Source organism: Panulirus ornatus, chromosome 37 (assembly GCF_036320965.1).
Source record: "Panulirus ornatus isolate Po-2019 chromosome 37, ASM3632096v1, whole genome shotgun sequence".
NCBI classification, from domain to species: Eukaryota; Metazoa; Arthropoda; class Malacostraca; order Decapoda; family Palinuridae; genus Panulirus; species Panulirus ornatus.
Window position 1 is genome coordinate 22,777,354 of NC_092260.1, and position 17,345 is coordinate 22,794,698.

At 45.9% G+C, this 17,345-nt stretch overlaps 1 protein-coding gene across 10 annotated transcripts in view; it reads left to right on the top strand.

Annotated features, from left to right (window-relative positions):
• LOC139760589 (uncharacterized) overlaps nt 1-17,345 on the top strand; it is a 307,108-nt gene that overhangs the window by 249,139 nt on the left and 40,624 nt on the right. For all 10 annotated transcript variants that reach the window (XM_071683962.1, XM_071683963.1, XM_071683954.1 and 7 more), the window contains one exon: nt 12,693-12,980. In XM_071683962.1, coding sequence (XP_071540063.1) covers nt 12,693-12,980 — 288 coding nt within the window. The remainder of the gene's footprint in view (nt 1-12,692; nt 12,981-17,345) is intronic.

A 17,345-nucleotide genomic window follows, 5' to 3' on the forward strand; every position in this document is an offset into this window, starting at 1 on the left:
GTGCGACCCTCGAACACGACGGCACGACCCCTTGAGCACGACTTCGCAACCCTCGACTTATAAAGTACGACCCTTGGGTACGACAGATCGAGCAGCCCTGCTTCTAGGGTCGTACCGTCGTGAATGAGTGGGGGAGGGAGGGGATGATGACGGTTGGGGATGGAGGGTGTGGGGTGGGGTGGGGTGCATTAATACTACATGATCCATGATTAAGTACATGATTCATGATGACGCAAATGCTGGCTGACTCTCATCCTGTCTCACAAGAGTCATGAACACTTCATGTCCAGTAAGATAATAGCGACCGCGTGTCATGGTGTGTGTGTGTGTGTGTGTGTGTGTGTGTGTGTGTGTCGAAATGTTCTGGGTCAGGATGTGGCCACGAAAGTTTTCCTTGGGAGGGAGGGAGGGAGGGAGGGAGGGAGGGAGGGAGGGAAGGAGGGAGGGTTTGAGGGAGTGTGGAAGTAAGTGGGGGGGGAAAGGGCAGAGTGCTAAGATGGTCGTTAGCTACTATACATCTCCGCATGTTGCTCTCTCTCTCTCTCTCTCTCTCTCTCTCTCTCTCTCTCTCTCTCTCTCTCTCTCTCTCTTTCGCAGACCCGCTCTATCATCGCCGGTGGACGGAGAGGGGGGTGAGCAACAGCCTCGTCGAGGAACCTTCACGCTCCACAGGCGTCCATCATTTCCCTGCTCATGATTGGGGTGCAGCCTTGAAGCTATAAGAGCCAGTAGAAGGGATCCTCTCTCTCTCTCTCTCTCTCTCTCTCTCTCTCTCTCTCTCTCTCTCCACACACACACAGAAAACACACACACACACACACACACACACACACACACACATATATATATATATATATATATATATATATATATATATATATATATATATATATATACCATTTGGTGGATAGAGAAAAAAATTGTGGTTGTGGTTGTGATGCGTGGAAAGAGAAAAGCCTTGTGTCAGTAAGAGGGGTGGGTGAGGGGTGTGGTGTCAGGGATGGGGGAGGAGGCGTGTCTTTTCCTACCAGGAAGACAGACGATATGTGGACACACCGTCGCCTGAATACCATAATTACCACTGTGTTAAAAATCTGACCTTGACCACCCAGGGCTATGTTAACATGGGCTATGTCAACTTTGGTTATCTCTGTTTATGCTGGGTTAAATCTACTTAACTTTCGCTATAATCGTTTATGTTCTATTTATTGATTTTCTTGGCTTTATATAATTCTTTTATCTTTATGTTTTTAACATATCGTGATGCTAAAGGATATTAAAAAAATATGCCCTCTCTTCTACCTTTGCAAACACAGACGTGTATCTGTGTTTGAGTGTGTGTGTGTTTGAGTGTGTGTGTGTGTGTGTGTGTGTGTGTGTGTGTGTGTGTGTGTGTGTGTGTGCGTAATGGCAATGGGGTAAAAAAGTCTTGTCACGCCACCGTAACGCACTGCGTCACCAAATAACACCATAAACTACCTCGTTGCGTTATGCGTCGCTAAGTCTCCTGTTACGTGGCAAAGGGAACAGCAGCTAAACGAGGGGGATAAACGAGGACGGCTAAACGAGAGGGATAAACGAGAACGGCTAAACGAGAGGGATGAACGAGGACGGCTAAACGAGAGAGATAAATGAGGACGGCTAAACGAGAGATAAACGAGGACGGCTAAACGAGAGGGATAAACGAGGAAGGCTAAACGAGAGAGATAAACGAGGAAGGCTCAACATGGACGTCTGCAACTAATAAGGACAGGTAGAAAGTTCAGTTCAACGACAATGATCCACAAACACATTCAGCTAACAACGCAGCTCAGTCAACGCAGCTAACGAAAGAAGCCAGGGGAGACACTGACAAAGACAGCTAACAGGGGCCGTTGTTTAGCAGGGACGGCAGATACGTACAAACGAAGACGGAGAAACAAAAGCCTAACCCTGGCGCGCCACAGCAAAGAAAACGGGAAGCGGTCTCCCCCATCCATCCTGTTTGTTAATGTTGTTGTTGTCGTCGTTTCCGCTGAGTGAGGCATTCCATCGTATTCCTCAACCGTCATACTCTCAAGTGTCCCCTTGTATAGCACTGGTGTATACTCGCTGACGTCAATGATGTCTTACGTCATACGTAGATATGATTCGCTAATCTAGTGGTCATGTGTCACCACCAGTTTGCCTCGTCATACTCGCCGGGGATGCCAGCATACCCCGTCTTACTTTGTGATGTTTTGTGGTATACTCCAACATACTCTGGGGTGGTGTTGATATATTCCATCATACTCTGTGATGACACTGATAAACGCCATCATACTCTGTGGTGGTGTTAATATATTCCATCATACTCTGTGTTGACACAAATATACTCCATCATACTCTGTGGTGAAAGTAATATACTCCATCATATTCTGTAGTGACACTAATACACTCAGTCATACCCTGTGATGACATCTATATATGCCATCATACTCCGTAATGGCAATAATACACTCCATCATACTCTGTGATGACACTGATATATTCAATCATACTCTGTGATGACACGAGTATACTCCATCATACTCTGTGATGTCACTAGAAGTACCATCAAAATCATCGGCGTCAGGAATACATCCCGTTATACTTTTAAGTCACCACCATTACTCATTATACTCACTGACATCATGAGTATACTTCAACATATTCACTCTCTGCCCTTGTCATTGTATATTTCTTATACTGACGTTTTTAGTATACCCCTATATACACTCAAATGTCACTATAGCATACTCCTATATATACTCAAAGGACACTATAGCATACTCCAATATATACTCAAAGGACACTATAGCATACTCCAATATATACTCAAAGGACACTATAGCATACTCCAATATATACTCAAAGGACATTATAGCATACTCCTATATATACTCAAAGGATACTATAGCATACTCCTATATATACTCAAAGGACACTATAGCATACTCCTGTACACACTCAGAGGTCATGATCATATATACCCATATAGACTTAACGCCCTTCCCAGTATACTGCACCATAAGAGCATATCCTATCACAGCGGTATGTTATTCGCAGCCTCCTACCTGCATGTTTGCCTGCTCCCCAAGTGTGGCTAATTAAGAGTAATCATTAGTAATAGTAGCGGTTATAGGACAAGTTGAACTAATTATCGAGTAATTAGTGTCAACCCAGAGATCCAGCCAGGTAATTACTTGGAGGGGGGGGGAGGGTAGGGTGTTGCCAACGCGTGATTTGCCCTCTCTCTCTCTCTCTCTCTCTCTCTCTCTCTCTCTCTCTCTCTCTCTCTCTCTCTCTCTCTCTCTCAACTGTCTTGTCGCGTCTCCTCACCGTCCTTCAATCACTCTCATGCCCTAGATTACATCCCACTGTATGCACTGCTTCTTCCATGTTTCTTTGACTGTCTGTCTGTACGTCTCCTGCCTTCTCTCTCTCTCTCTCTCTCTCTCTCTCTCTCTCTCTCTCTCTCTCTCTCTCTCTCTCTCTTACGTAATTTCCCTCCCATCTTTTCCCTCCTTCTCCCCCAAATTACAGGCTGATTATTATTAAACTTCCGGGACCGCTAGAAAACACAAGGCTATCATCTCCGCCCAACTGGGATAAGAACGCTGGGATAAGAAAGATATGAAAGAGATAACAGAATATAAGAAGGAAGAACACGCAAGGTCCAGACAGGGGGTTGAGTCACGCCGTATAGTGAGAGGAGAAAAGAATCGTGATTGGGCATCAGATTATCGAACTCGTGTCGTCATGTTTGAGTATATCATGTATGTGGAAATCATGTTCCAAAATTACGTCCTAGGGTGTAGATATATATTCTTGAGGTAAGAGATTCTAAGGTCAGATTCGCATACCTCCATTAAGTTCGACGGCGCGGCATTTGAGCTCGATGGTACGACCCTTGAGTTCGACGATGCGACCCTTGAGCTCGACGGTACGACCCTTGAGTTCGACGGTACGACCCTTGAGTTCGACGGTACGACCCTTGAGTTCGACGGTACGACCCTTGAGCTCGACGGTACGACCCTTGAGCTCGACGGCACGACCCTTGAGCTCGACGGTACGACCCTTGAGCTCGACGGTACGACCCTTGAGCTCGACGGTACGACCCATGGGGTAAGCTGTTTACCTGGAGTCTACGTCAAGGGGTCTTCTACTCCTACCAGGAGGCTGGTCGAGTTGGGTTGTCGATCGACCAGGTGAGTCTTGGAGGCCACTTCCCGCAGGCCTACGTAAGCACCGCCACCAGCCTAGCAAGGGTCTGGCCTGCTCCATCTTGTTAAATACTTAGCAATCGGTTCTTCTTAGATGCTCAAGACGTTTTCTTCTCATCCTTATCGAACCTTTTAGAGTGTTAGTATGTCATCACTCTTCCATGCCTGTTGTACCATTAAGGATTATTTTCAAGTGTTGTTTGGGGGGTAGTCTATGCCTTCCCCGATTCTCCAAAAGTGTAGATAGTGACATGCCTCTCCCGTCCGCACCCCAGAGAGAGGACACATAGCCTAAGTGATTTCAGCGCTTCCCAGGAGTTCACTCAATACGCACCCTGGGAGATCTACGTGTACTTTCTAACCCCGCGACTTCGCCTACCCTGAAAAGGTAATTTTAATACATAATGGACGTGCTTTTGATCTTGGCCTTAATGGCCATTTCGAAAGGCCAGACCATTATACTCAAGGATCGTACCGTCGTGCTCAGTAAGGTCGATGAAAGATAAACTAAGTTGGGGGGTTTACATGTAAACTGTGTGTCTCGTATCTGTAATTGTCTCGTCAAAGTGGCCAAACATATAAGAATTTCAGTTCCAGTTAAATGGTATATATTGCTTATATAAACTTATATACATTTATGCGTTAGGCGTGTTTTGGGTTCCGTATCCAAATGTGGGCTGGCAGGAAGCTGATATAAAAATTAGGGCTTATTAAAGTCCCTTCCTCGCCACACGCTGACATTCTGAGAAGTCCGTTCATGTGACCTCTTGACCTCTTCGTGTGACCTCTTGACCTCTGACATCCAACCGGGAAATAATTCCAGGGGAATAGGGGAATTAACCGAGACTCGAGATGTTTCCAGTTTATGTAAAACAGCTCAATATTACCAGTGGACTGCTGCGCGGTGGCGAGAGCGGACTCCGAGGGCGGGGGAAAACACACGTAATTCTTGATAATTTTTGAGAGGAAAACACATAATTCTTTATACGTCTCGTTCGGTAGAATTATAGAGGCGAGAAAGGTCATTAAAGGGAGCAGAAATAACTACCGTCGATGGTTGGGGGAAAAAAAATAAAATAAAAACGGTGCGAAAGAACGAGAAATAATTACTATGAAGGGAAGTATATTCACAAGGACGAGAGAAGTTAATTACCCTGGAGGGAAATATATTCACAAGGACGAGAAATAATTACTGTGGATGGAAATACATTTCGTGAGGACCAGAAATAGATTTCCATGGGGTGGAAACAATAACTGACAGGCAGAAATTATTGATATGGAGGGAGGGATATGATGATAATTTTAGGGTGGGTGGTACCGGCGGAAGTTTAAGGTTATCATTGAGGGGATATATGAGAAATATTGATCGCTCAAGGAAAAAAGGAAAAAAAAAAGTGAAAAGAAAGGGTCTGGACAGCTGCACCCTAGAAACATTTGCCAACATGTGTTGTTCACATGTTGGCTCATACGTTCGTTCCCATGGTGTTTCATACGTTCGTTCACTCACATGTTGGTCCATACGTTCGTTCACATGTTGGTTCATACGTTCGTTCCCATGTCGGTTCATACGTTCGTTCCCATGTTGGTTCATACGTTCGTTCCCGTGTTGGTTCATACGTTCGTTCCCATGTTGGTTCATACGTTCGTTCACATGTTGGTTCATACGTTCGTTCCCATGTTGGTTCATACGTTCTTTCCCAATGGGATCATACGTTCGTTCACATGTTGGTTCATACGTTCGTTCACATGTCGGTCCGTACGTTCGTTCACGTCCGTACGTTCGTCCACACGTTGGTCTAAACGTTCGTACATGATATGAAGAACGGGCATCGTCACATACGAAAATCAATCCACTCTACTTCTACGTTGGCTCAACAATTACACCTTTCGACACCTTCCCCAAAAGCTCAATTAGAATTCTAGTGAAGGTTGTATCATTCGGGACTCTCATCTCTCTCCATGACCGGGCGACGACAACCAACCAGGTTCTCATACATGGACACAAGGAAGGATGTCGAGGTAACCATCATTGAGGTGGAAGCAGAGGGGTAGAAGAGGGGGGGGGGGGTAGAAGACCACCTCCGAAGTCGACTCCCTGTATCATGACTGGAGTAAGAGAAGGGGTAGGAGAGAGAGAGAGAGAGAGAGAGAGAGAGAGAGAGAGAGAGAGAGAGAGAGAGAGAGAGAGAGAGAGAGAGAGAGAGAGTATACTCCCAAGTACCATCATAAAGGCACCTTCCCAGGAGCGGCGATCGATTTCAGTTGAGCGCCGCAGACGGCCCAGCTCTCCCTGTCCGGGGTCCTATGTACAATTTCAAACTTCAGAAGAAGAATGACAAGGGAAGAAGTTCGTAAGATATATATATATATATATATATATATATATATATATATATATATATATATATATATATATATATATATATATATATATATATATATATTTCTTCACGAGTCACAGCTTCTTCTGTTGCTGCTACTCTGGACAGACAGGACCTAAGTTACATTCCAGTTTCAAATATTCTGTTCTTGGGAGAAAAAGACGACCCCCCCCATCCCATCCATGATACGGGGAGGTGCCTGCATTACCTGTGGTGTCATGCACTAAGCAGAGTACCATCGAGGGGGGATGACAGGCGCATTCATGACTTCGATAACGAGTAGGTGCGTCTCATTTCAAGCATCTTCCTGTGAAGAGATTAGGTCGACATCCGTTGCGAAGACTGACCCCGCTTCAAATTCAAACTTACGTCGACATAAAATAAAAGAAAAAAGTAGTCACGTGGGCGTATCAGGCCGAAGAACGCGCCTGCCAAGTTTCAAGCCGATCGGCTCGGGGAACAAAAGACTGACGCGTGGGCGCCATTCCCGCGGGGAAAAGTAGTAAGAGACAAGAAGAAAGAAATAGATATAAGCGACAGAGGAGACAATATGTCTCACTGTTCTGCGGATTGAGAAAGACAGTTGGTTGAGGTGGGAGTGAGGAAGAGTCGGAGCGACATATAACAAGGTACAACAAACCCTGATCCACACCAGGGTCCCCTTAGGGTGCAATTAGAGCCATCGAGTGACTGAGGACTGAGACCTGAATGTAGAAGAGACCAGTTCGACAAGTGGGGGAGGAGAATGGGCCAAGCATGGAGGAGGAGGATGAGGAGGAGGAGGAGGAGCCCTAGGACTATGTAGCGACTGTGGAATATGGAAGATCTTTGTCCATGGATTCTCACCAGATGGCCCCGAGGGCTCGTGGCTGTTGTGTTGTTCAAGACTCGCCAGGTCTCTGCCCCTGGACCTGGCCCTTGGGACACAACGGGCCGTACTCGGGCAAGAGAGAACCCACTCCATCTGGCCTAGTGCGAGAAAGGAAGGAAAGTGGCAGAAATGTTACCTCTCCCACCCACCAGAGGACAAAGGGAAGTTTCAGTAAAGAAATGGGAAAATGTGATTTACTCACGTGCGGCCGAGTTCTCCTTACGGCAAATTTATATAGGGAATGTGTATTTACAGTGGCGAGAATAGGAACAATCTGCTTGATCCGATACTGGCCCAGCTGTGGGCTCCTAGAGTGACCAACGTAGAAGGTGGTGGTATGTAGGGAGGGAGGGAGGTGCCTTGGTCAAGGTTACGTACAACTGAAAATCTTTAAAATCTCTGGCCTTGCGCCGGTATCAGTGTCTGGCCGGGGTCACCAGCCTTAACGTGCGGTATCTTGCACGTGAAAACATCCAGTTCCAAGAAGACAGATATCAGTCACATCGATGTAGTCGAATCTTATCTGATATAAACCTCTCGCTCCACGAAATGGCTAATTAGGAGTGCGACGAAGGGTGTTCAGTGAGTGATATAAAGTCACACACACACACACACACACACACGCACACACACACACACACACACACACACACACACACGAGATTTAGAAATGCAATGTCAATTTCTAAAATTTCTAAAGTCGGAACGAATCACTTGATTTTCGGCAAGAGGATCAGTGCGGCCCAAGTAAATCCACCTCTGAACCTCATTCATCCACCACACTCCACTGTGGAGGCTGTCCCCATCCACACACCTTCACTCCGGGAGGGGGAAACAAAACCCCCGTCTTAAGCGACATCGGTTTACCGATTTCCAATCCCGATTGTGGTGTTGGTTGTCGCTCGTCCCGATCACAACCAAAAAAAAAGGAAAGAAAAGGGGGCCCGTGGTGGCTGGTATCCCAGTGTAAGGGATGTCCCACCGGGGTGGATCCCACGTGGGATGCTCCCGCCACCGCCCAAGCAACACCTGTTATGAGTGAGGGGGAGGGTCGAAGTCGCTATCAAAACCCCCCTAACACAGGGAAGGAGGAGATTTCATCACAGTATACAGCCTCAAACACCATAAGGGACTTCGTGAATACGTCTCACACGTACGTAAAGGACGGAATTCGAAAGTGATGAGTGACTAACGAATCACTGCTTCATTATCGTGTTCATGAAGCCGATTTAAAAAAGACCATAAACGCCAATTTTCCGGTGGTCAGCGCTACGCGTTAGCTCTGGCTAATGACATAATCTCGTCGTATGTACTCGTCCGGATTACTATCTATCTACCTATCTATCTATCTATCTATACCCAAAGCCCAAATAAACGACCAACCTTCACACACACTCAACGAATCCTCCTCTCGGCAGTCAGAAGCGCTTTTAAAACACCCAGGTCTCATTTTCAGGGAGGCAGTTCCTCGGAACATGACTCCTGAAAGCTTTTGTTCAAACATCGTTAGTTCCAATTGGAGTTAAGTCTAATGAGCCGCTGGAATATTTCGACTACCTAAAAAAAAAAAAAAAAAGTGGACGTTTCCTTACGACTGAATACATCGTCGATCTTCAATATATATATATATATATATATATATATATATAATATATATATATATATATATGAAGGTAAAACCTGCATATGAATATGTAAATATATATATATGTATAGGTTTAATATGTACGTATATGTATGTGGGTGTTGCCGGCCGCTGCCTCCTCCAGTTTACACCACAGGTGAAAATATGATAACAAGGTGGGTACAGATTCATAGAACAAAAACTTCTCAGTTCTTCCTTCAAAGGGAGCGAGTCCATCCTATCCCTGCTACTGAGCGTAGCGCAGCCTCGGACAGCGAGGAGCGAGGAGAACAGACCTCCCTACCCAAAAGGATAGAAACTCAACCACCACGCCTCTTAAGGACATATTCACCCACAGATCCTCGGGATATGTAGGAGCTCAGTGGCAAATCCCATCTTTCACGGACTCGGTATCCTGCGCCCATCCTACTTGAGAGACGCATAAAGCCTTATCCCTAAAGGGAGGATCTGTCTCCCTCACGCCCCAAACTCCAGCCTCGGTATCTGCCCCGGCGGAGGTGTAGAGCACTTCAAGCATTCCTCCTCTGTGTTCGTCTTGTTGTGGGAGGTCCTCTGGGTGTGACAGCAGAGTAGGTCTAGGAAGGATAAGTGTGTGTGTGTGTGTGTGTGTGTGTGTGTGGAAAGAGGGTGAGGCGATGTGCACGGATGGGGAGCGAGCCCTCCGTCAGTAGCAGGAATTACTCCAGGATTAGCGAAGGTCCTCACGGCACTCCTGCTGGCCACACTCCCTCACCCTACGACAACCTGACACTTTTACGATCATCCTCTTCACACACTCATCACCCGCCCCCTCACACACTCATCACCCGCCTCCTCACACACTCATCACCCGCCCCCTCACACACTCATCACCCGCCCTCCTCACACACTCATCACCCGCCCCCTCACACACTCATCACCCGCCTCCTCACACACTCATCACCCGCCCCCTCACACACTCATCACCCGCCCCCCTCACACACTCATCACCCGCCCCCTCACACACTCATCACCCGCCCCCCTCACACACTCATCACCCGCCCTCCTCACACACTCATCACCCGCCCCCCTCACACACTCATCACCCGCCCCCTCACACACTCATCACCCGCCCCCCACAAACTCATCACACCCTCCACGCATGCACTCCACTCAAACACCAAAATACTTTTAAAAACAATCTTACAACAACCATGTTCACCCGCGATCATATGATTTCACACCCGTCGCGTGGTTTATAAGACACAGAAATTCTAAGCTTTTCAAAGCTTCAATTTCCATGATGACACAGAAATTCTAAGCTTTTCAAAGCTTCAATTTCCATGATGACACAGAAATTCTAAGCTTTTTAAAGCTTCAATTTCCATGATCCTGTCGCCCGCCGTCAGATTCCTAGATTCTGTTGCCTACCACATCAAAGATTCACACCCAGGGCCAAGGACCACCACCACCACCACACCCACAATGTCTCACACACACACACACACACACACACACACACACACACACACACACACACCAGCCAAGGAGCATGACTCTTAATAGAATTAATCCTGGCCACCAGAAGGTCTATACTCCCCGTAGACTCAAGCCAGTCGGAAACTATTTTAGGGAAACTCTGTCTGTCTGTCTGTCTGTCTGTCTGTCTGTCTGTCTGTCTCTCTCTCTCTCTCTCTCTCTCTCTCTCTCTCTCTCTCTCTCTCTCTCTCTCTCTCCTCCCGTTTTAGCACACACCGGGTCAATGATCGTTTGCCAAGACACTTTTTTTTTTTCTTTATCATCATTCGTGCAGAAGTGATATTTAGCTCCATGACGTCAGAGATGGTGAGTCTGCTTGCACCAAAGCTGTACCTTAAGCTCAGGGGGAATATTTATATACACATACCGTGTGCGAGTCTGAAGGTTTTCCCCGTCCCAACCCCCACATCTTTGGGGGATGGTACTTCTTTCCCGCCGTGAGCTAATGGCTGGCTGCCAAAGTAGGTATATTATCATTATCATTATTTATCGCCGTGGAGCTACCCCATCTGTATACCGCCAGTGTGTGTGTGTGTGTGTGTGTGTGTGTGTGTGTGTGTGTGTGTGTGTGTGTGTAGTCATCTATTCGTGCTGTATGAGGAGGGAGTTCTACGCTCGCGGGGTCTCATACCCTCATTCAGATCAGTCCACTCATCCACCACACGACGGTACGTCTCAATTCCATGCGAGGTTGCTTTCTGGTAGTTCCGTCTCGGCATATTCCGAAGAACTGTGTGCTGTCCACATCATCAACTTGGTTTAGAAATGCAAAGGGCATGATCAAGTCACCCGTTACTGTTCTCTCTCTCTCTTCCGTTGAGAACAAATCCATGGCGCCTCCATCCTGTCACTGTAATTCTCCTTGTCTTGATTTTGGGCTATCATCTTTGCTGTCATTTCTCTGGACGTTTTCGATCAGTCCTCTGTGCTTAAGTTCGGTGAGTAAACTTGAGGAGAATACTCTACTTTTGGCTGAGTAAAGGATGTGAACAATTTGCTGAATATTTCGTTATTCAATACGTGAATACTTTCCCAATATTTGCCATCAGATAGTCTGTCTCCCTTAAGATATTCTCAAGGCAGGGCTTTGGCCACAGGATTGGTACAATATCGACCGCCCAAGTCTCCCCCCCTCTCCCTCACACACAGATTCCTGCAGCTCATTTCCCGCCAGATCATTTCCGTATCGGGCTCTTCTTTCACTGTGTCCCATCCTCATCACTCGGGTTTGAACGTCGTCGTCAGCCGTGTCTCAGACCTTGGAGATCTGACTAGGTCTCGTAAAGCTGACGCAATCCTGGTCAGTCTTCACACACTTCTCATGACACTGGCATCATCCGCAAACATGATCAGGTGTGTGTGTGTGTGTGGGTGTGTGTGTGTGTGTGTGTGATCACCTACGTGTACAGCAAGGAGGCGGAGTCGCACACTCCAATGATATAATAGTAACATAAATACTACTACTACTACTAGAACTACTACCAGTACTACAGTACTACTACTACTGCTACTAACGATAATAATAATTACACAACATAAAAACAATGACTTTATCTGGCAAAACTCATTCAGAATCTTGCTCTTCCCATCAGCTGATTCCTATGCCCTACCCCCCCCCCCCTTTTTTTTCCCCACATTTTCAACACATCCTCAAGAAATATTACCCAAGATATAGTTGATATAAAGGTGATCTTAGCCACATCTACGGGGAAGCTGTAAAATCATTCCCCTGAAATCCCCGGCTCAGCCCACGCCAGCATACGGTCGTGCACTCTCGGTACGACCCCTGATGAGCACGACGGTACGACCTCTGGGTATGATGGCCACGGCCATGATACCCCTGAGTCGTATCGTCGTCTTCAAGGGTCGCACCGTCGTGCAAGAGGGCTCCAGATGGGAGAAGTTAACCCCCCCAATATTGTACCTTATTACCATATGCAAATTCACTAATATAGTCTTCTCTTAGAACCTCTCACTCGCCCTCTATCTCCACTAACTCTGGCAACTCATCCACCAGAAGCAGTCTACGTCTCTATCTCTCGCACTCTGACACTCTCCGTATCTTCCACCCTCAGGAGATCCCAGGAGCGAACCAGCACCGGGAGGCGGAGAAGGTCGGGTACCTGACGAAGCTGAGTAGCCGAAGCTTCCCTTACATCTCCCAGTGGAAGCGCCGGTACTGCGTCCTGGCCAAGGGCAGGCTCTACTACTACGAGCGGGAGGACAGCAAGCCGGGCGAGAAGTCGAACGGCGTCATCAACCTCGAGTACTTCGACCACGTGGCCGAGGCGGGACCCAAGGACTGCAAGAAGGCCACCAATGTCTTCGTCATCACGTCGCAAGACCGGAGCTTCTTCGACCCCGTGAGTTGACCAGTTTTTCTTCAAGATGTGGGAAGGTGGTACACAAGTCAAGACTTGCGGTTAGGTCTGAGTAGACGAAAAGATGAGTTGTGACTGTATAGGAGTAGACTAAGTTTTAAGTGTCTATCAGAATGTTTTACGTGCCTATTAGAATAAACAATGAGGCGTGTTTTGTGAGATGGGGAGGTTCATATCTCCATGATGGGATGGGCCCACACACGTCCAAAAGTGTATCACCAAAATACTCAAAGTCTGAACCACGACTTCGTAATCGACGACAAATTTTATCAGCGCTTTGTAGAAATAATGTTAAGAAAAACGCAGACGGATGCAGGGACGAAATGCCAGAAAGTATCCAACGAAGGTAAGGAAAGTGTGAGGTTACTATTGAAAGTCAAATTCAAATCATGAATAGCTAATACACCTATGAATGCCACAGAACACTCGAGCAGTAAATACAAAACCATACATCACATCATAATCCTGAAACCTGATTGGTTAGACACTTACATAATTCTGCCAAAATATTTTCAATCTTACTACAATCTTAGAAGAGTATGTGTAAATCGTTTTCTAAACAATCGAACCATTATGGACACAGGTCAGGTATTCGCCAGGCTACGTAAGACACATTGAGGTTAAGGTCAATGGTTAGGTGTAAGGTGAGGGGAAAAATTCATGTCTGAATTTTGAAATGGAATGTCATTTCCATAGCATCACAGCCTTTCCTTAGTTCTCTTTTTCACCACCCTATTATTTTTTCGTTATGGAGAGTTGACGAACTTTATTCATGTCCGAGGTAACAGATGAGTGACGAAGATGCGTCTGGTGGAACGTCTAGACAAGCAGACGATTTTTTTTACTTTCTATTTTGTTTTTAATACGATTAGACGAGTTATTTGTCAAGGGGAACAGACGAGTAGGCGCCTTTAATGGCTGGGGGAGCAGACGAGTTATGTGACGAGCGAACAGGCAAGTAGACGAGTTTATGTGTCTGGGGAATAAGCAAGGAGGAAAATTATGTGCGTTGGTTATACATAGGGAAGTGACTGATGTATCTAGGGAACAGACAAGCACAAGATGTTATTAATCTCGTGTGACACATAGGTAGATGATACATGTATCTTGTAGAGAGAGAGAGAGAAAAAAAAAAAGCAATTGCAACCGAGAGGCAGATGAACAGATGTATTTGTTCACCGTCTCCAAGGCCCACGTAATATCAATCCATCCTTTCAGGGGACGCACAAGTAAATTGCATGTGCCAGAGAGAGAGAGAGAGAGAGAGAGAGAGAGAGAGAGAGAGAGAGAGAGAGAGAGAGAGAGAAGAGGGAGGGAGGGAGGGATTCTGCTGTGTGTCATCCATTAAAACTATTGCCAAGTATTAATTGAAACGTCAAGTCGTGGAGAGCCACTGGTCAGAGGCCACTTGTTGGCTGCTGGTATCAGCCCAGGAGGAACCCGTCGTCGTCGTCGGGAGAGTGGCTTAACGTGTCGTAAGATTACGATACATCCACGAGGTACTTCTACGTCCGCCGGAGCCGCGTGCGGCCCGTGTCGTCATCTTACGCGCTGTCGCAGCACTTCTGAAGTACGTACTGGTCGTACTTTTCAACGTGTGTGAACGCAGACGGCTGGTCACATTTGACGAATCAACTTTTTGTATGTGTGTGTAGCGCAAAAAGTGAGGGAGGAGCACCTGTGTCAAAGCTAGAGGTCCGTATTTCACTCTAACACACAGGGTATAAGGGCGGAGGTGTGTGTGTGTGTGTGTGTGTGTGTGTGTGTGTGTGAGGGGACAGCATGCACCTAACCCACTCTAGGGAATTGGGAGCGGGTAAAGATAGATATACAGATAGATAGTTAGGTTAAGTAGTTTCTTTTTTTTGAAGGTGTTTGGGGAAAAGTACGAGTGGAAAAGATACACTAGGAGGACATATTCTAATGAAAGGACAAAATCACTTTGTATTACTAAATGCAAATCGACTCGTACATAATTTACGGTTGCATAACAAATGTTAATACAGTGAAAAAAAGGTGGATCACGGGAGCTTACTTTTTCACCGCATAATGTAGGTATTACATATATATATATATATATATATATATATATATATATATATATATATATATATATATATATATATATATATATAAACAGTTAAAACTGAAATAACTGCCACATATAATCATAGCAACTACACATTAAACTGGCAGTAAAGTTATGCACTAAAATGCCTACCCCTTTGACCATTACGTCCACATACACACACACACACACACGATAATAGCCAAGGTTTTGAGTTTTCGAGATACATCGAAGAAGATATAAAGAGAAAGGAATATTACGTGTCCCACAGAGGTGGGTCAGAGTTCAGCACGAGTCTCGATTTATGACACATCCCGGCCTATGAGGGTTCTGGAGATGAGCATTTTGCTTATCATTCCTTCTGTCTATTTGCATTTCGTATCTGCTGGACAATCTCTCTTGGCAGGTCTTTTTTTTTTTTTTCGTTCTTGTATCTTCCCTGATGATGTGATAACGACACGAAAGTGCACCTGACAACTTATCGTGCTTCATTTCCCTGTGGACTCAAAGGAATATATATATATATATATATATATATATATATATATATATATATATATATATATATATATATATATATATATATATATATATATATATATATATATCCCTGGGGATAGGGGGTGAAGAATACTTCCCACGTATTCCCTGCGTGTCGTAAAAGGCGACTAAAAGGGAAGGGAGCGGGAGGCTGGAAATCCTCCCCTCTCGGTTTTTTTTTTTTTTTTTTTTTTATTTTCTAAAAGAAGGAACAGAGGGGGGCCAGGTGAAGATATTCCACAAAGGCCCAGTCCTCTGTTCTTAACGCTACCTCGCTAATGCGGGAAATGGCGGATAGTTTAAAAGAAAGATATATATATATATTCACGTTTTCATTGCGACTCTTTTTATAAGTTTCTGGTCTCGTCAAGTTCTACAATCACCATCACTACGTGTTCAAACACATCAACGTCTGGACAGAGGATAGAATGCTCTCTCTCACTGTGCTCTGAACCTTCCCTCAAGACAGTAAACCTTTAGAAAGACTATTGATAACCCTTACGACAGTATCCGATCCTCCCATCTGGTCCCGGTGCTGAATCTCCTCTTAAGGAACCATCTGCTGTCATCATGTTCTTTTCTGCTTAGTTTGTTCAAGTATACGTTGACCATGATTGATTTTCTATGACAGTGTGGACGATTGGCAGAGAATGTTCTTTTTTTTTTTTTTTTTTAACCAAGCAGCCTCCACATGCTGTCTGTGTACGTGTCATTTTGAGGTGCTTTCAGTCAAAGCCTCTCTCTCTCTCTCTCTCTCTCTCTCTCTCTCTCTCTCTCTCTCTCTCTCTCTCTCTCTCTCCCCGGCCTGCCACATCTCACCTCCGTAATGACCTACTTTCCCTCCTCAGCATTAAGAACCTTCACACACACACACACACACACACACACACACACACACACACACACGAGTGTAAAACTCTCTCCCCGCAACACACAAACAGTAAACACACACACACACACACACACACACACACACACACACACACACACACACACACACATTATTTACTCCCTTCATAAGCGTCATGCGAAACACGACCATCTCCTGGACGACGTGACCACCGCTGGCAAATGTACAGCAGGACCCCTTGAGCATTTCGGTATCGACCCCCTGAGCGCAGACCAGTAAGCAGGACTGTACTTCGGCCCTTGAGCGCGTTGATGCAATCCTTGGCTGTGATTGGCCAGGCCTTATGACCTGGCCTCCTCCCATAAACGGGGTCAGGTCAATCACAACTAGGTCAGCATTACCGGAGGGGGGTCGCACCCGTCGGTGCTCAATGATCATTACCGCCACGTTCAAAGCTAAGGGGAGAGAGAGAGAGAGAGAGAGAGAGAGAGAGAGAGAGAGAGAGAGAGAGAGAGAGAGAGAGAGAGAGAGAGAGAGAGAGAGAGTAAGGGTTCACATGCAGCTCTGTAACCCAGTGGGGCCCGGATGGCTTCCCCCCCCAAGGGAACCCATATCAATCTCCCATTACGTTAACTCTGGGTCCCCGACGCGCTGCGTCACAAGACACCTCAGATACAGCCGGGTCCAGATGCGACGGAGGAGGGAGATGTAAGATAAGTGATAAAGATAAGTGAAGTAAAAAAAAAAAAGATAAAAAGAATGATTTTAAAAAAATGGGTACGAATCAGTGATTCGGGAAGTTGATGGGAAGAAGACGAGGATGGTAAAAAAAAAAAAGGGGGAAAAATTACGGAGGTGATTAAGAGATCAAAGAACGCGAGGGGGGGGG